The sequence below is a fragment of the Topomyia yanbarensis genome, chromosome 1 (assembly GCF_030247195.1).
Source record: "Topomyia yanbarensis strain Yona2022 chromosome 1, ASM3024719v1, whole genome shotgun sequence".
Lineage (NCBI taxonomy): Eukaryota > Metazoa > Arthropoda > Insecta > Diptera > Culicidae > Topomyia > Topomyia yanbarensis.
In genome coordinates, this window is record NC_080670.1 from 101,135,177 (window position 1) to 101,156,422 (window position 21,246).

The window sequence follows — 21,246 nt, forward strand, 5'->3', positions numbered from 1 at the left end:
CCTACGAAGACAATCTGGGCGGCAAACTTCAGAATGTCGAATTTACCTAGCCCTTCGGCTCCCTTGTGCCATTTAGCACAGAAACTTTCTTCCCGTACCATTCAGCACCACTTACTCGTTCAGCTCCCGACTTGTTCGCAAACAACTCGGTTCAGTCCTAACGTTGGATCTGGCCTACTCCGAAGGAGAATTCCTAGGTGAGAGAGGTTCTTCCAATACGAGCGGTAGATTTCTCCCGATACCGATGTTCGTTTCCGTGAGCCAATTAGCTTCCTGCTTTGTTCCGATCTACTCGACCTAGCCTACTTTACGGGCCAGTCAGTAGGTGCTAAAGTTCATTCAGTGGAGTGGAGCGTAACTTCCGGTTAAATGGCGCCCCACTGACCCACTGATAGCTATTCGACGCGGTTTACTCTGTCTGATCCCCGGCTGTGCATCTACCCTACTCACGAGCTATCCGGTAGGGTGTTGAGGTCGATCCGGCGATTTCGATTAAGCCTGATGTCCGGTTCACTGGCGCCCAGATGACTCGAACCCGGTTCTACGTCGCGTACTACTCAACTAGTCCCCAGCAGTGGACCTAATCTACACCGACGGAGAGTTCCCCGGCGCATACTGCGTTATCGCCGGCATGATGTTTTGTAACCACTCGCGACTCGTACGGCCATCAGATGGAATGTCCTGTTCAGCTTTTCACGGTTCCGCTTGGTTTTCAGCGCAGCACCCCAGGCAGGAACCTCATATCGAAGTATCGATGACGAAACAGTAGATAGCATACGTCTCGTGATGCTTCTCGGGTAGCCGACATTTGGCATGATTCTCGTTGTCTTCACCTACTTTTCACAGGCGTATCCACGTGGTTGTTGAAACTCAACCGGTCGTCGGTTATCACTCAAAATTGCTACAGTGCACGCTTCGATGCAATCACGTGTCCTCCAACGTCGATCTGAATCCGCTGAATCGCTTTGACGTTGCTGACCAACAACTTGTGGTGAGTTATTTGCAGCTTGACTCCATTCATCCAGCTCTCGATCCCGTCTATTGTCTCCGTCACCGAAAACTCCACTTCTTCAAGTGTCTCACCCATCACCGATAGTTACATGTCGTCCGCGACATCAATACAGAAAAAAATATTTTATAATTTTAAGTTTATTTTCATGCACATATTTGGAGCATGAATATAAATGTAAAATTAAGTTCCACCGCAAATCCACACGACTTGTAGTTCTTTCTTCAACGAATTTTATTATAATTCTACACGTGGATTGAAAATTACAGTTTCTTCAAACGGAAAACCAAGGCACTTCGAAATATTATTTACACACTTATTGCTGTAAAATGAATGACATGTGTAAAATCCTGTTTTAATCCACCTAGTGGAGCAATTGTGCCTTTCTCATTTCTCTAAACTATGGTAGGGAGGCTGTTTATGTTCAACATAATTGTGGAAATTTCCATTACATTCTTAGTACACTTTGCACTTATACACAATGGCTTGCCAGCCACGAACTTGATGAGCTACGTGTCGACGGTGAAACACTTGAAGCAAAACATATCATACTTCATTAGCCTAATCAGCATTAGATCAATGTTATCTGCTTGCTAACTCATTTTGTCATGCGGGGGTGGGTGTGTGAGGAGGGCGAAAGTCCCATGAACGAACGACTCCCCAGCTTAAATTGGTATGCTTTGTGATATAGTGCTGGTTCAAAGATGATGGGGTTGAAAGGGAGGGGTATGAGGGCTGGATGGGGTGGTGGTCTGAGGGGTGATTTAAAGAGATTTTTAAGGGAGGGGAGTGAACAGTAGAGGGGGGGGGGGGGGTGTAACCCCTCTCCGTAAACCATCAACTACGCCCCTGTTAAAATCCAGAAACCTTATGCAAGTCAAAAAAAATTGGCCTTTGGCCGGGATTAGGTTGACGTTTTTCAGAGTGATTGCATAACCTTTCTATATGAGAAAAAATCCGAAAAAGTGAATCGTCGTCAAATTTTTTTTTCGAGTTTGCATCAAATCTCGACGTTTCATGCACCTTGAACACATTTAGCATCAAAAATAAAAATTCTATTTTTTAATTTTTCATATAGTTTATATGAGAAATTTCTGTGTGGCCGCACTCTTAAACCCGTAATTCCGGAACCAGAATTCCGATCGATCCAAAAATGAATAGCAGCCGATGGGAAGGATCCACCTTTCATTTGAGACTAAGTTTGGGCAAATCGGTCCAGCCATCTCTGAGAAAAATGAGTGGCATTATTTGACACATACGCACATACATACACACACATACAGACACGCACATACAGACTTTTTCCGATCTCGACGAACTGAGTTGAATGGAATATGACACTCGGCCCTCCGGGCCGAGATTAAGTTGACGTTTTTCAGAGTGATTGTATAACCTTTCTATATGAGAAAGGCAAAAAGTGTAAAATTGTATGCTTTTTGATGCGCTAATTGAGTGCATTGATTTTAACGTAATTTTCAATCTAAGTTTTGATTAAATCTTTGTATGTTTACATTCGTTAGCAGTGGTCAGCTATTTTCGTCCGCGTCCCTTATCACCTATTTTATAAAGTGATTAATCAACAGTGCTATCTTTGAGAATGACCCTTGGATAAGCAACTAATTTTTCCAATCCTATTTAATTGCAAATAATAAGTTGTTTTCATTTCGTTTTATTCTGAATTGCACATATTTGTCGTACGTAATTTTAAACTTTCTTTGATTTGGTGGCATTGTAAGGGAACACGTATCCGCCGGTTGATGCTAATCGAGCTGACATTTCTTGGACTGATCAAACTAATTTCTTTGTTTGTTTAATTTGTTTAGTGTTTATTTGACCAACTACGCAGAAAAAAATATTTTGTAATTTTAAGTTTATTTTCATGCACATATTTGGAGCATGAATATAAATGTAAAATTAAGTTCCACCACAAATACACACGACTTGTCGTGCTTCCTTCAACGATTTTTTTTGTAATTTTACACGTGGATTGAAAATTACAGTTTCTTTAAATGGAAAACCAATGCACTTCAATGTATTTTTACTCGAATATTGCTGTAAGATGAATGACATGTAATATTACACGAATGAAGTGTAAAATTGTATGCTTTTTGATGCTCCAATTGAGTGCATTGATTTTAACGCAATGTAAAATAAATTTTTTGATTCAATCTTTGTATGCCTACATTCGTATTGATTTACATGTCGTTTAAATTTCATTATTTTTTGGTGTGTAGGAAACTAATGCACTGGGCATTTAATGTGCGTGGTGAATACGCATGATCTTGTCTGAGTGAAGTGATGACCATTGAATCATGAGGGTATGAGGGTTGAGTACTGACAGTTCGCGAGAAGAAACAGAAGCCAGCTACTAGTTCTAGTAATTAGTGTAAAAATTAGCGTCTTGGGAAGTATATTCGACATACAAAGCACATACGTTTTAGGTATTTGCTTATTTTATTCCGTTTAAAATTCGCTTTAGTTAGTTTAAAAACGCGCGTGAATAACAAAACAATCGGCCCCTTATTCAATTGTTCGCGGAGAAAGAAATCAATGCATAATTGTCGTTTTAGAACACCGATATTAAGAAATCTTTAATTTCATAGATATTGCGATATCTATTTCAACAAATGTCTCGAAACGCTAAAGGTAATCGCTTTTCATGATATTGTATTGTTTTTGAAATGTCGTGTTTCGCTGGAATAAAGAAACAAGGAATAATAAAATCGGTCCCATACCATTTGATTCAATTAAACATAAGCAACATTCCTGACTGTCGGCAATGTGCAGCTGCAGTTGCTTTTTTCACAAACGGAGAATTTCAAAACTAATTCAACAAACGATAAATCTATCATAAATTCTCGGCAGCCGGCTGCCCAGAGCAAAGAACACATGATAACCTCTGAGAGTTGCATAGATCGAATCACTTATCAAGGTGAATTCAGATTTATGTAACTATTTACCCCATCCTACTAACAAAAACTCCTTCCCGTGACAAACGTGGAGATGCAGAGGTATACACGGTCTCCATAACAACGTTTATTACACTAACATTCCTTTCCTTCTCCGATGACTGTAAGGACGTGGCCGGCGCCGTTATTGGCATTTGAGAGTATAGAACGTTCGAAACGTGCACATTGAGAATGGATAGCTACTCCCAGGCCCCATTCGTTGATTCTCTGTGCAATTTCGCTTGTTCTAGTCTGTTGGAGCAAAGAAGAGAAGAGTAGTTTAGGGACGTGACATGATCGTCTAAAAGCTACTAAGGCGATACCTAGCAGCCACAGAAGACCAAGCGCAGAGTGCTGTGGTGAATATAGCTTCGGCTTATCATTCTCTCGATCCTCTCTTGCTCTCGTTATCACCGATCACTGATCGTGGGCTAGGTAGTACGGGATATAGGATGTACATTTTAGTCGTTACCACATTATCAACGAGTCAAGTACAATAGAACCAGTGCATGCAAAATATTAATAAAGCAGGTTCCGTTCAATAAAGTTCGTAGTTTAAAGTCACACGCGAGTTTCTATCTACAAAATCGACGAAAAGTGAACCAGTGCGGAGTGTCATCAACATTTGGTCCGGTACGACCGGATTCGAGAAACCGCGTGGAGAAACCTGGGCTGCATCAAAGGGTCACCATTGTTTGGTGCAAGCGACAATTAATCAGTCAAATTCTGCGACGGAAGGTTGCTGCTGTTGCTGGAGCGTCGAGAAACTTTGCTGCTGGACCAGGGCGATTTGCGCTGAAACCGCCGAGAATCGGCTCTTACAAGACGCCATCGAGGACAGGGACAAAAGGCTAAGTAACACAAAGACGGTATGTCTATGGTGCGGTGCTGAATTGCATGGTCAGGCCGCCATTGCAAATAATAAATTGATGCCTCGTGGTTGAGAGCAGATACATTTTGCATGCATGGTTTATAATAAAATTGTGATGTTCAATCTTTGTCGTCTTTGCTAAATTATAAATTGAGCCTTGGGTTATGTTTCGAGACTTTCGGATCGCTTAACCAATTTCTGCTGGAAGAGTGTAGTTTGGGTCGTAAGTTCTATTATATCGCTGGATTGGTTGCTAACTTCGAGCAAGGTCAAATAAGTCTTATTGGTACTGTTGAGGTGGTGCAGTGAGTGAATGATAAAAACTAAACGCATCCAAAATGCCGAGGGACGATCTAAGAATTCTGCTGAAGCAGGAGCGTACATTACGGAGCTCGGTAGACAATTTAAAATTATTCATCACCAACTACCGAGAAAACCGTGATCGAAGCTCACTAGAAATGCGAATGGCCAAGTTAGATCAGATTTACGATAAGTTTCTGGATGTAAGGATGCGTATTGAGGTACTGACTGACGAAGAGGAGGATGACTTTGCGGAGTCTGTTGAAACGGAGGAGGAACGGAAATCGCTGCGTATCTCAATTACAGAAAGGCGAGAGCAGGATAATGTAAAGGTTATTAGAGATTTTGAAAATGAGTACTATTCTTTAAAGCAATTATTGTTAACGTTAGCAGTTCCAGCAGGTAGTAGTCGCGATGTTGTGACAACACAATCTCGAGTGTCATCGATTCCTGAATCACAACTTCGAGTAAAACTTCCTGAACTCAAGTTACCGATATTCAGTGGTAAGTTGCGCGAGTGGATAACCTTTCGTGACTCATTCGTCAGCATGATCCACGACAACGAGCATTTATCTACAATCGATAAATTCACGTACTTACGGACATCCTTAACCAGCGACGCACTGAGAGAAATTTCTTCCATCGAACTTACAGCTGCAAATTATTCCATCGCTTGGAACAGTTTACAAAGGACCTACGAAAACAAGAAACTCATCGCCAAGTCTTACTTAGATGCTTTATTCGCCGTGAAGCCAATGGATAAAGAATCGTACGAACAGCTTAATCGCGTGGTTGGTGAATTCGAAACCAATCTCATGATGCTCCTGAAGATTGGGGAAGACACTGATGGAATGAGTACCATTTTGCAGCATATGGTGTGCCAGCGACTCGATTCGAACATTCTGCGGAGCTGGGAGAATCATCATAATTCCACTGAAATTCCAACATACAGGAATCTCATCGATTTTCTTAAGGATCAGTGCATGGTACTTCGTAGCATTGGGCTCGGAAGATCAAATCAAGGAGAATCCAGAAAACCAGTTCGTCTTCCCACACTGAGTCACATTGGTGCTCAACCATCTGCGTCGTGTCCTTTCTGTGAAGAACAGGTGCATTCCGCATTCAAATGCAACAAATTCACAAGGCTGAAAGTGACGGATCGAGTAGATGAAGCGAAACGTAAGTCGCTTTGTCTTAATTGTTTATCACCGGGACACATAGCCAGATTTTGCTCAAAAGGGTCGTGTCACACATGTAGGAGAAGCCATCACACCCTCCTGCACTCAGGCAACCCCTCAAACACACAGTCAAAACCAAATCAGAATCAACAACCGCAAACGGGAAAGAAGATTCAAACGCCCAACCCGCTACCACAGCAGAGTCAAGAAAATCCTCAGATTCAAGGCTCGTTAGCATCTACTCAGCAACCTGCTCGAAAAACAAATTCAGCAGCGAGTAACACTCAACCACAAACGTCGAGCACCACAGACTACCCTTCCACTAGCCATACTACAGTCCTCTCGTCCAATATGCAAACAGTTCCAAATACAGTTCTCTTGTCCACTGCTTTCATCAACATCAGCGACGGTCGTGGAAATACCACCGTTGCTCGAGCTTTGCTAGATTCTGGATCACAACTTTGTTTTATGTCTGAAAACCTTGTTCAGAATCTTAATTTTCAACGTCGTCGCGAATGCTTGCCTATCAAGGGCATTGGTCAAGCTAGCACCTGTTCCAAGCAATCAGTAACCGCTCGGATTCGTTCTCGTGTGTCTCATTACACCATGCCATTGCAGTTATTTGTATTGACAAAGGTAACTGCGGATCTCCCAACAAGAAAACTCGACGTCAGCAAATGGAAATTCCCCAGCGGGATCGTGTTAGCAGATCCAGAATTCTTCAATCCGAGCACGATAGACATCATCATTGGAGCGGAGATTTTCTACGATCTTCTAATCGAAGGGCAGCACAAGCTAGACGAGGAAGGACCAACTCTGCAAAATACACAACTAGGCTGGGTTGTGTCGGGAAGTGTCTCCAAGGGTCGCAGCATCGATTCCACCATGGCCGTTGTTTCCTGCTCTGAGGAGAGGTTGGATGACTTACTCACGCGATTTTGGGATTTAGAATCGTGTCGGACAAAGGGCACAATGTCAGTAGAGGGAACCCTTTGTGAAAAGATGTACGATGAAATGACAACGAGAGACACTTCGGGAAGATTCGTCGTAACCCTTCCGAAGAAGCAATATCTAATCGACCGTCTTGGAGAGTCCCGTTCAATTGCGCTTCGAAGATTCGTGTCTCTAGAACGACGATTGAACGCCAACCCTTCTTTAAAGCAAACTTACAGTGAATTCATCCATGAATATTTGGATCTAAAACACATGCGTGAAGTTCAAGTGCAGCCAAATGAAGTAGAGTCATCACCCTTTCCATACTACATGCCACATCATGCTGTTGTACGACCTGACAGTACTACCAAACTTCGTGTAGTCTTTAACGCATCCTGTTCCACAATGTCAGGCGTGTCTCTCAATGATGCCTTAATGGTAGGACCAGTGGTTCAAGAAGACCTACTTTCCACGGTAATCCGTTTCCGTATCCACAAGTTTGCCATCGTGGCTGACATAGCCAAAATGTATAGGATGGTCAACATCGCTTCGAATGATCATCGATTCCAAAGGATATTGTGGAGAGACTCCCCATCTGAGCCAATTCGGACATTCGAACTCACGACCGTCACCTACGGGACATCATCGGCACCATATCTGGCCACCAAGTGCCTCCAGCGCCTAGCAGAAAACGGAGCTGAATTACATTCGACAGCTTCGAAGATTTTGCTGAAGGACTTCTATGTTGACGATATGCTGTCTGGAGCAGATAGCGTAGAAGATGGCATCAAAATATACGGTGAAATGAATGAACTTCTGGATCCTGCGGGATTCACTCTCAGAAAATGGAGTTCGAACAGCTCTGAAATATTGGCAGCCATTCCTGAAATTCTTAAGGACGATCGTACGTCACTGGAACTGGACTCCTCGAAATCGACTATTAAAACCCTAGGGCTTTCGTGGGAACCCAGCTCGGACTATTTTCGATTCTCTGTGCCTCAGTGGAACGATTCTACTGAGATCAACAAGCGCATCATTTTGTCCGATTTTGCCCGCCTTTTCGATCCTCTCGGACTGGTAGGGCCAGTAGTAGTCCAAGCCAAGATATTTCTCCAGGATCTCTGGAAACAGAAATGTTCCTGGACAGAAACACTCTGCGAGGAACTTCAGCACTGGTGGCTGGAATTTCGACGCAACTTGATTGGACTTTCCACCCTCAAGGTACCTCGTTGGCTCGCTTTTGGCAGTGATACGATTTCAGCAGAAATTCATGGGTTTTGTGACGCATCAGAAAAGGCGTACGGAGCATTACACTAACATTCCTTTCCTTCTCCGATGACTGTAAGGACGTGGCCGGCGCCGTTATTGGCATTTGAGAGTATAGAACGTTCGAAACGTGCACATTGAGAATGGATAGCTACTCCCAGGCCCCATTCGTTGATTCTCTGTGCAATTTCGCTTGTTCTAGTCTGTTGGAGCAAAGAAGAGAAGAGTAGTTTAGGGACGTGACATGATCGTCTAAAAGCTACTAAGGCGATACCTAGCAGCCACAGAAGACCAAGCGCAGAGTGCTGTGGTGAATATAGCTTCGGCTTATCATTCTCTCGATCCTCTCTTGCTCTCGTTATCACCGATCACTGATCGTGGGCTAGGTAGTACGGGATATAGGATGTACATTTTAGTCGTTACCACATTATCAACGAGTCAAGTACAATAGAACCAGTGCATGCAAAATATTAATAAAGCAGGTTCCGTTCAATAAAGTTCGTAGTTTAAAGTCACACGCGAGTTTCTATCTACAAAATCGACGAAAAGTGAACCAGTGCGGAGTGTCATCAACATTTGGTCCGGTACGACCGGATTCGAGAAACCGCGTGGAGAAACCTGGGCTGCATCAAAGGGTCACCATTGTTTGGTGCAAGCGACAATTAATCAGTCAAATTCTGCGACGGAAGGTTGCTGCTGTTGCTGGAGCGTCGAGAAACTTTGCTGCTGGACCAGGGCGATTTGCGCTGAAACCGCCGAGAATCGGCTCTTACAAGACGCCATCGAGGACAGGGACAAAAGGCTAAGTAACACAAAGACGGTATGTCTATGGTGCGGTGCTGAATTGCATGGTCAGGCCGCCATTGCAAATAATAAATTGATGCCTCGTGGTTGAGAGCAGATACATTTTGCATGCATGGTTTATAATAAAATTGTGATGTTCAATCTTTGTCGTCTTTGCTAAATTATAAATTGAGCCTTGGGTTATGTTTCGAGACTTTCGGATCGCTTAACCAATTTCTGCTGGAAGAGTGTAGTTTGGGTCGTAAGTTCTATTATATCGCTGGATTGGTTGCTAACTTCGAGCAAGGTCAAATAAGTCTTATTGGTACTGTTGAGGTGGTGCAGTGAGTGAATGATAAAAACTAAACGCATCCAAAATGCCGAGGGACGATCTAAGAATTCTGCTGAAGCAGGAGCGTACATTACGGAGCTCGGTAGACAATTTAAAATTATTCATCACCAACTACCGAGAAAACCGTGATCGAAGCTCACTAGAAATGCGAATGGCCAAGTTAGATCAGATTTACGATAAGTTTCTGGATGTAAGGATGCGTATTGAGGTACTGACTGACGAAGAGGAGGATGACTTTGCGGAGTCTGTTGAAACGGAGGAGGAACGGAAATCGCTGCGTATCTCAATTACAGAAAGGCGAGAGCAGGATAATGTAAAGGTTATTAGAGATTTTGAAAATGAGTACTATTCTTTAAAGCAATTATTGTTAACGTTAGCAGTTCCAGCAGGTAGTAGTCGCGATGTTGTGACAACACAATCTCGAGTGTCATCGATTCCTGAATCACAACTTCGAGTAAAACTTCCTGAACTCAAGTTACCGATATTCAGTGGTAAGTTGCGCGAGTGGATAACCTTTCGTGACTCATTCGTCAGCATGATCCACGACAACGAGCATTTATCTACAATCGATAAATTCACGTACTTACGGACATCCTTAACCAGCGACGCACTGAGAGAAATTTCTTCCATCGAACTTACAGCTGCAAATTATTCCATCGCTTGGAACAGTTTACAAAGGACCTACGAAAACAAGAAACTCATCGCCAAGTCTTACTTAGATGCTTTATTCGCCGTGAAGCCAATGGATAAAGAATCGTACGAACAGCTTAATCGCGTGGTTGGTGAATTCGAAACCAATCTCATGATGCTCCTGAAGATTGGGGAAGACACTGATGGAATGAGTACCATTTTGCAGCATATGGTGTGCCAGCGACTCGATTCGAACATTCTGCGGAGCTGGGAGAATCATCATAATTCCACTGAAATTCCAACATACAGGAATCTCATCGATTTTCTTAAGGATCAGTGCATGGTACTTCGTAGCATTGGGCTCGGAAGATCAAATCAAGGAGAATCCAGAAAACCAGTTCGTCTTCCCACACTGAGTCACATTGGTGCTCAACCATCTGCGTCGTGTCCTTTCTGTGAAGAACAGGTGCATTCCGCATTCAAATGCAACAAATTCACAAGGCTGAAAGTGACGGATCGAGTAGATGAAGCGAAACGTAAGTCGCTTTGTCTTAATTGTTTATCACCGGGACACATAGCCAGATTTTGCTCAAAAGGGTCGTGTCACACATGTAGGAGAAGCCATCACACCCTCCTGCACTCAGGCAACCCCTCAAACACACAGTCAAAACCAAATCAGAATCAACAACCGCAAACGGGAAAGAAGATTCAAACGCCCAACCCGCTACCACAGCAGAGTCAAGAAAATCCTCAGATTCAAGGCTCGTTAGCATCTACTCAGCAACCTGCTCGAAAAACAAATTCAGCAGCGAGTAACACTCAACCACAAACGTCGAGCACCACAGACTACCCTTCCACTAGCCATACTATAGTCCTCTCGTCCAATATGCAAACAGTTCCAAATACAGTTCTCTTGTCCACTGCTTTCATCAACATCAGCGACGGTCGTGGAAATACCACCGTTGCTCGAGCTTTGCTAGATTCTGGATCACAACTTTGTTTTATGTCTGAAAACCTTGTTCAGAATCTTAATTTTCAACGTCGTCGCGAATGCTTGCCTATCAAGGGCATTGGTCAAGCTAGCACCTGTTCCAAGCAATCAGTAACCGCTCGGATTCGTTCTCGTGTGTCTCATTACACCATGCCATTGCAGTTATTTGTATTGACAAAGGTAACTGCGGATCTCCCAACAAGAAAACTCGACGTCAGCAAATGGAAATTCCCCAGCGGGATCGTGTTAGCAGATCCAGAATTCTTCAATCCGAGCACGATAGACATCATCATTGGAGCGGAGATTTTCTACGATCTTCTAATCGAAGGGCAGCACAAGCTAGACGAGGAAGGACCAACTCTGCAAAATACACAACTAGGCTGGGTTGTGTCGGGAAGTGTCTCCAAGGGTCGCAGCATCGATTCCACCATGGCCGTTGTTTCCTGCTCTGAGGAGAGGTTGGATGACTTACTCACGCGATTTTGGGATTTAGAATCGTGTCGGACAAAGGGCACAATGTCAGTAGAGGGAACCCTTTGTGAAAAGATGTACGATGAAATGACAACGAGAGACACTTCGGGAAGATTCGTCGTAACCCTTCCGAAGAAGCAATATCTAATCGACCGTCTTGGAGAGTCCCGTTCAATTGCGCTTCGAAGATTCGTGTCTCTAGAACGACGATTGAACGCCAACCCTTCTTTAAAGCAAACTTACAGTGAATTCATCCATGAATATTTGGATCTAAAACACATGCGTGAAGTTCAAGTGCAGCCAAATGAAGTAGAGTCATCACCCTTTCCATACTACATGCCACATCATGCTGTTGTACGACCTGACAGTACTACCAAACTTCGTGTAGTCTTTAACGCATCCTGTTCCACAATGTCAGGCGTGTCTCTCAATGATGCCTTAATGGTAGGACCAGTGGTTCAAGAAGACCTACTTTCCACGGTAATCCGTTTCCGTATCCACAAGTTTGCCATCGTGGCTGACATAGCCAAAATGTATAGGATGGTCAACATCGCTTCGAATGATCATCGATTCCAAAGGATATTGTGGAGAGACTCCCCATCTGAGCCAATTCGGACATTCGAACTCACGACCGTCACCTACGGGACATCATCGGCACCATATCTGGCCACCAAGTGCCTCCAGCGCCTAGCAGAAAACGGAGCTGAATTACATTCGACAGCTTCGAAGATTTTGCTGAAGGACTTCTATGTTGACGATATGCTGTCTGGAGCAGATAGCGTAGAAGATGGCATCAAAATATACGGTGAAATGAATGAACTTCTGGATCCTGCGGGATTCACTCTCAGAAAATGGAGTTCGAACAGCTCTGAAATATTGGCAGCCATTCCTGAAATTCTTAAGGACGATCGTACGTCACTGGAACTGGACTCCTCGAAATCGACTATTAAAACCCTAGGGCTTTCGTGGGAACCCAGCTCGGACTATTTTCGATTCTCTGTGCCTCAGTGGAACGATTCTACTGAGATCAACAAGCGCATCATTTTGTCCGATTTTGCCCGCCTTTTCGATCCTCTCGGACTGGTAGGGCCAGTAGTAGTCCAAGCCAAGATATTTCTCCAGGATCTCTGGAAACAGAAATGTTCCTGGACAGAAACACTCTGCGAGGAACTTCAGCACTGGTGGCTGGAATTTCGACGCAACTTGATTGGACTTTCCACCCTCAAGGTACCTCGTTGGCTCGCTTTTGGCAGTGATACGATTTCAGCAGAAATTCATGGGTTTTGTGACGCATCAGAAAAGGCGTACGGAGCATGCATCTATCTTCGATGCACGACGTACGATGGTCTTGTATCGGTCAGGCTAATCACCGCAAAGTCCAGAGTTGCTCCACTTGACGATGTTCAACGCACAAAAAAGAAGATGACTATTCCGCGTTTGGAGCTGTCATCTGCCCTTGTTCTAAGTCATCTATATGAAAAGGTGGTCAACAGTCTTGGCATCTCAGCTCAACCGTTCTTTTGGACAGACTCTACCATTGTCAAATGCTGGTTAGCCTCGTCGCCATCCCGATGGCAAGCATTTGTGGCGAACAGAGTGTCGGAGATCCAACATTTGACTCGATCTGGTGTTTGGAACCACATTGCCGGATCCGAAAATCCCGCAGACGTCATATCACGCGGAATGACACCCGATCAGCTAGCAGAATATCGTGTATGGTGGGATGGGCCTGAATGGTTACTCCGGCCAAGAAGGGTGTGGCCCATGACAGCACTAACAGACGTCAGAGAGGTTGATCAAACGCTACTGGAGGAGAAGCCCGTTGTCGCTACGCCAGTTCAACATCATCAACCAAATGAAATCTTCAAGCTACGATCAACATTAACAGCGCTAATTCGAATTGCAGCTCTGTGCCGAAGATTTGCTTTTAACTGTAGAAACTTCGATAATAGGAAAACAGGATACTTGTCATTCCAAGAACGAGAGGAAACCATGTTGCAACTCGTAAAACTTGCACAGAAGGAAAGCTTTGGAGAAGAGATTACGCAGCTCTCGTTAAAAGGCGAAGTTAACTCATCATCTCGTCTAATTTCGCTTCGTCCAAAATTGACGGCAGGAATCGTCGTCGTAGGTGGACGGCTGGAAAACGCACTCGTTTCCCCTAGCAGAAAACATCCAATGATTTTGGATAATCGTCATCCACTTACTCTTCTGATTGCTAATCACTATCATCTTATATATCTACATGCTGGTCAACAACTTTTGATTGCCAGCATACGAGAACGGTTTTGGCCTCTTCATTTGAGGAGTTTATGCAGAAAGGTGGTACGAAACTGCGTGCGCTGTTTCCGCACACGGCCAAGGCTTCAAGAACAAGTCATGGGCGACTTGCCGCCAGAACTAGTATGTCCGGCCCCTCCATTTACCCGAGTAGGCGTGGACTATTGTGGTCCCATCAAAATTCGCTTTCCACACCGCAAGACTGATGTTCGAATTTGCTACGTGGTAATCTTTATTTGTCTAGTCACTAAGGCTATTCATCTTGAGATGGTATCCGACCAAACAACAGATGGCTTCATAGCAGCTCTTCGCCGTTTAGTTGCTCGACGAGGACGACCAGAGATCGTGATGTGTGACAACGCCAGATATTTTGTGGGAGCAAAAAGAAAATTGGATCAACTCCGTCGATTATTCAACTCACAGGCATTCACGAATTCGATTCCCCAAGCTGCAGCGAGTGAGGGTATCAACTTCAAGTTTATTCCACCCCGATCTCCCAACTTCGGAGGCCTATGGGAAGCAGCGGTTAAGTCCATAAAATATCGTCTGAAGCGAACACTCGGGACTGATATTGTCACACCGGACGAGTTCTATACATTACTAACCCAGATCGAAGCATGTCTAAACAGTCGTCCATTGACCCCTGTTAACAACGACCCCACGGATTTGGAGGTACTCACCCCGGGACACTTCCTTGTTCAACGTCCGATGTCAGCTATACTAGAGCCTTCGTTGGAAGCTCTGCGAGAAAATACCTTGTCGAGATGGCAAAGAGTCCAGAGATACCTGCAAACCATTTGGAAAAAGTGGTCCACATCGTACTTATCAAATTTACAAAATCGCACAAAATGGACCGCACAGCAAAACAATCTTACCGAAGGGATGATGGTCTTGGTAAAGGACGATAACCAACCACCACTGCGATGGTGCCTTGGACGAATTGTCAACACACATTCGAGTTGTGGTAGTTAAAACCAAGGACGGACTGTTCACAAGGGCCATTTCGAAAATTTGTGTCTTGCCAATACAGGACAACGAATCACTAACTGCTAACAATCAAAGGACGCAATAGTTCTTTCAAGGAAGGCGCAACGCGCCCGCGGAGGCCACCCGGGCTCCGCACTCCAGTTAAGTAATTTTTGTTAAATGTTCTACCAAAAAGTTAAAGGAATGTCCATCTCCCATAGCTTCGTCCGCATCCGTCGACGGTCGCTGACCGTCGCATCAAATATGCTGTCCACACATACACTCATCGCACCAAAGAAGACCAGAAACATTGTCACGCGTTTTGGTCGAATTCAAATCCAGAGTTGCCGTTAAATTATTATATATACAAGGCGACTAGTTTCCAGTGGAGGTTGAGGAACCTCCACGCGCAGTTACATAACGATATCATTCGCTATACTTTGAGAAAGCAACACTCTCATTTATTGATAGGACCACTTCAAGAACGGGACGAACGAGGGACGCTATTCAGAAACCTTCAGAACTATTGGACGAACAAGCAGTACGAGGCCATCTATTGTCATCAGAATCACCCTAGTGTAACGTTCGCATGGGATATGCTGAACGCAACGTCAGCGGCGCAATGCGCGCCTGCGGTGGCGCATAGCCACCGCTTCAGGGAAATCGTTTTGTTTCATTTTATTATTGAGTAAAAAATCCCCTTTCATCTGATTCCAGAGATATGGTCCATTGGGTGCCTCATCCGAGGCTTGAGCTGAATCGTCTCATGAGAACATCAACTACACATACAGTCCACCATCAACAGGTTCCAATATGATTTGAGCATCAAGGAAGGAAGTAAATATCAGTCTAATCGTCATCGTTCAAACGCCAACTCGTCATCATTCAAATAAAATTTTTGCGGATAAGATCGTGTTCTCAACGTTCACGTATTTAAGGCGGTACAATACTTACAGCGTTAAAATTTATGTATGAACTGTGAAGAATTAGATATACAAAAATCACTCATTGTTAGATCATAAGACAAATTATTACTGTACTAAATAGTTCAGTTGAAATTGCTGGTCATTTCAAGGCGGCCGGTGATGTTGTAGCAAAGAAGAGAAGAGTAGTTTAGGGACGTGACATGATCGTCTAAAAGCTACTAAGGCGATGCCTAGCAGCCACAGAAGACCAAGCGCAGAGTGCTGTGGTGAATATAGCTTCGGCTTATCATTCTCTCGATCCTCTCTTGCTCTCGTTATCACCGATCACTGATCGTGGGCTAGGTAGTACGGGATATAGGATGAACATTTTAGTCGTTACCACATTATCAACGAGTCAAGTACAATAAAACCAGTGCATGCAAAATATTAATAAAGCAGATTCCGTTCAATAAAGTTCGTAGTTTAAAGTCACACGCGAGTTTCTATCTACAAAATCGACGAAAAGTGAACCAGTGCGGAGTGTCATCCACATAGTCAATCACGGAGTAGCAACTACGAATTGTACGGTCATCATGCTCATGCTCATGCTCAATCTTTGTATGTTTACATTCGTATTGATTTACATGTCGTTTAAAATTCATTATTTTTTTGTGTGCACGATTTTCACTTTCATGGGCAGCCGCAGAGTTATGACCTCATCGTATATCCCGTTACAAAGAGTTGGACCGAGATTGGATCCTTGAGGAACGCACGCTCTGACTGGCATTGACTTCTGCCCTTCGCTCGTCTCGCACAGTAGCACTCTGCTCTAGAAGTAGCTCTTCAGGATCTGGAATAGATAGTTGGGAACCCTCATTCTGTGCAGCGCTGCAGCAATGGCTGTCCAGTTGGCGTTGTTAAATGCATTCTTAACATCTATCGTGACCACAGCCCAGTATCGATATTGTCTTCACGTTTGTTTAGATGCCTTCTCAGCACTGTTAAACATTGTCCAAATTGCATCCACTGTTGACGCTTCTTGCGAAATCCCAGCTACCTCTTAGTTAGTCCGCGCTCTCCCTCCGTGCATTTCATCAACCTGTTAAGGATGTTTCTTTCTAGTAATTTTCCGAGTGTATCCAGCAGACATAAGAGGTCGGATCGTCCGGTGGCTTCCCTGGCTTCGGCTGCAGTACCAGCTTCTATACCTTTATTTAAACACTTCTGCAGCACCACCCTGAACATGTCCGGATATGCCAGGATCGCAGCATTCAGCGCCACGTTTGGTATTCCATCTGAACCGGGGGCTTTCTTTGATTTCAGACACTTCGATGCTTTGTCGAGCTCATCGTTACTTACCGATCGTCCGTGTGTGCTCCTTCTTCTTCGCCGTACGGTGTTGGTGGCCAGATAGTTGAATCGTGCTTCGGGAAAAGACACTCAATAATTATATTCAGCTTACTCGGGCACATTTTGGCTGGCGTCGTCGAACACTTCATTTTCGCCATCACGACTCGGTACGCGTCGCCCCAGAGATTAGCGTCTACTTCTCGTCACAGCTCTTTGGGGCAATCTGATGTTTTAAGTCTGGTCTCTCATTGTAAAGCGACCCTAGCTTCCCGAAACGCTGCCTTGCGCTCTGCTCTGCTGACTACGATAATGCTTTCTGAGCTCGCATTCTGGTTCTGAGACAAGCAGCGCGTAGCCTACTAAACGTCTTGTTCTACCAATAAGCTGGACTCCGTCTATTACATGGTTCCAGTTTTCGCGACATTATGGCGTTACAAGCCGCCACAATCCTTCTTGTAAGATTAGCCGTACCCACATTCTCGGTCCAGCCTTTCGACCGAAATACCTCAACGAAGAGGCAACGACACGACTAGACACTGGTATTTCAAAACTGTATCACAAATCTGATTATCCCTCAGTGACTCAGGTAACTGGTAATGTCAAATTTGGCATTTCATTTGAAAATGCATGAAACTAGCAACTCTGCTGAATCTGTTATTTTCTTTTAATGCTCCTATAGTTACCGTTGCGCCCTCCGTGATTACGAAAGCAGTAATTTGACAACAACAGATTAGGTACCAAATATTTTTCATGCCATTAAATATTCAATTTGTTGTTTTTGGATGAAAATAAAAATGCTGTCCCAATCAATGATAACATCGAAAGCTACCGTAAGTACTATTTCAATGTATAAGCCGCTATTACCATAATAACAATAATCATCTTTGTAGATCTCAATCAAACAAACGACGGTTAATCGGACGGCATTCTATGTGCCAGTCTATGCCAGGTATTTATGATATTTTTCGCGGACGGTCCGTGCTCCAGAGACAATTCTTCGAATTTCATCAACTGGCTACCGCACCATAAAGACTATTGTGATATTAAAGTCACAGACTTGCTCGGAAAATTGTCAAAGGGTTGTGCGAGAGCTTTGCTCGGAAAATTGTCAAAGGGTTGTTGCTGCTTATTCTGCCGTGGTGACATCAATATGGAACACGGTATCATTCCCTGCAGAATATGGTTGAAATGCATAATACTGTCAATGACTTACCGGAAAGGATAAGATGAGAACAGTGTCATGCAGTTGCGAAAACATATAGATGAATGCAATGACTTGACATTTCTTATATTTTCAGAAAACAGCCGAGTTGCCAGGCGCGCACCGACGTGAATTCCTACCGTTATTAGGATGAAAAACGAATCGAATTAAAGAATTTTATACTCGAACTGCTGTCATACTGACTGGGAAAGAACAGTGCGCCGCCTTTTCCCCCATCCCCTCATAACCAATCAATCGATGTGAATTTTTTTTAAAAATGGTGGACAATATTACAATTTTCTATGCTTATGCTCAACTAAGTATTGTCGAATCATACGTATTCCACTGTATAACAGTTTGTGTTTGTTACCTATCGTTGTGTGTAAAGCAGTACGCAGACGAGGCAATAGGACACACGCCACAAAAATATTCACAAAGGATTTTGTTTTAGCTATTGCAACGCAGCAACAGCAGCAACTTTGAAATAACTAGAACGAAAGTCCATAGTCAATATTTTTTGTGGTGTGTCCTGTTGCCTCGTCTGCAAACAGCTTACTGCTTGGTAAGAACTCAATACATTTTTAGAAAGCGATAAGTTTCCGAATGTCGTGGATAGTCCTCTGCTTGCAATTGAACATTATTTAACCCGTAATGCGGTACTCGTTGCAGGCTTGTTATTTGCTCACACAATGTGCCACAAAGAGCGAAACACACCAATGAAAAATAGAGCAGCACAAAAACACTGCGATGTGCAAAACGACCGCACAAAGATAAACTTAAAAACGAAAAAGAGAAAGATCTGTGCACAAAGAGCTGCACAATTTCGTTCAAAGAGTCACCTTGAAGAGACACTTTTTTGTGCCTCCCCTCACTGGCAAGCAGGTAAGAAGGCGGATCAAACTACAATTGAGGTAAAGATTGGTCGAAAGAACATTTTAAAAATGTTTTTGGTTGCCTTCTCTGCTTCCGTGCGCGTGGGACCAAGATTCACACTAAAGAGCCACTTTATTTCTACTCTTTGAGGCGTGCAGCCAAGGAGTAGAATGCACGTATAGGAGCAACACACATCGAAGTGAAGAGGTTTATTGCTCTGAGGTGCATTACATCCCTGACTCGTTGAAATTTCAGACGAATTACACATTGGTGACTATGGGCGGCTCAGTGGCGAAACTACGAACTGGAAAGCCTAGTTGTCTATAGCTTTGCAGTTAATGTAACTATTTATATCAGAATTGATACAGATTCGATACGAAATCATCTTCAATTCAACAACATGGCCTATTGTATTGAGTTGTGTATAAGATCTGGTGCGTCAGAAACTTCCGAATCTAGGAACAATCATGCAATTATAGCTCAAAAAACATGAGACCAAATTCATTACAACAAAGTAAATCAACTCAAATTTGATTCACCATTTGATCCACGTTCGCTTTTATGATAAAAATATGATTGAAATCCAAAATAAGAACAAGAAAACAAAAGTCTATTGTGAAGAATAAAATATATTTTTATAAAACAATCTCAACATGTATTCTCGTTTGTATTGTGTGACGTCATGCTTTTTTGGCTCGATTAAAGGTACCTTCGCTGGTCTATTACTGAGTGTTGTAAGATTTTCCTAATCAATATGGGGCCCTATTCTCATAGTCACGTCACCTAGTGACTAGAGGAAATTTTTCTTATAGTCACCAAGTGACGTGACTGCGAGAATAGGGCCCCTGGTGAATAATTTTGAATTTTTTTTCTTTTTATTTTGATAAATCCAAACACGACGATGCGTAAGGCGGGCTACAAGCTGGAACCCGAATGCAAAATGCGGTAGTGTGTGAATCGTGCTTCAGTGGTATCAATACACCTATTATATGCGAATAAAGATAATAGTGATCAGTCGAATAAAATCCATCCGTTGGTATGACGTATTTGACTGAGTTCGATTTCTACCTGTGTTGATATCACGGTATTAAGCGATCTCGATCTCTGACCATCGCATTACTCTGTATTATCATTGGAAGTACTGGCTGCTTCAAATACATTCTGTATGAACGCTACTTTATATCACCGGGACACGCTGACAACACTCATAACACGTAGGACTGCATTGCGACACGATTCGGGAGAAGAATCCCACCAAAACCGGTGATCAGGAAACCAAAATATTAGAGCAGTAGGTCGGTATTTGACGTATTCAATACGGGTTGTAGTATCCAATAAACAAATTCTTCGACAGCAACTACTACGAACACCCTTCCAAGTCTTTTAGGGCTATTTATTTGGATTTTGCGCTGCGCATACTGGCGGTTGTTGCACACAAACTGATAGTTGAACTAATGGTCTCGTTTAAAATGGTTCCGTTAAATTTTGCAATTTTCTCTGGACAGCTTTTGGCAATAGATTCCGTAGCAATTTGGTCATATTGAATAAGTAACGCGCGAACAAGCGCAATTCCTTTTGAACGAAATGTGACTCATTTTGAATATGTATATTTACAGCATCTGTGGAAATAGAACTGTACGTTTAAATTGATTTTGCTTGTTAAAAATATGAAATTTGTTACCCAGAAAAACACAGTTTTAAGATTTCTGCTGAGCCTGGTTCTTTTCTTAATTTGTTTATATTTGTAACGTTGCTATGTGCAGCAACTGAAAAATATTAAATAATCAAGGAAATGTTGCTGGAGAACTTTAATTTTTGAGCGCAGCGAGGGGTGACTCAATGTACTGGTAACTGGTGGTGAATGACTCGGACACTTTTTCTTCAACATTTTTCCTTAAGTTTCTGGTCGAGTCGTTGAAAGAGGTCTTTGTTTAAGGCA

General features: G+C 43.3%; 1 protein-coding gene across 1 annotated transcript; it reads left to right on the top strand.

Moving 5' to 3' along the window:
• The first annotated feature begins 5,166 nt into the window (after positions 1-5,166).
• LOC131696425 (uncharacterized) lies at positions 5,167-8,556 on the top strand. The gene has a single exon (XM_058984967.1). It carries the CDS (start codon positions 5,167-5,169, stop codon positions 8,554-8,556), a length of 3,390 nt encoding a protein of 1,129 aa, XP_058840950.1.
• The last annotated feature ends 12,690 nt before the right edge of the window (positions 8,557-21,246 follow it).

Bases quoted from the DNA above. Each gene is read 5' to 3' on its own strand.
- LOC131696425 (XM_058984967.1), top strand. From the start codon at position 5,167: ATGCCGAGGGACGATCTAAGAATTCTGCTGAAGCAGGAGCGTACATTA.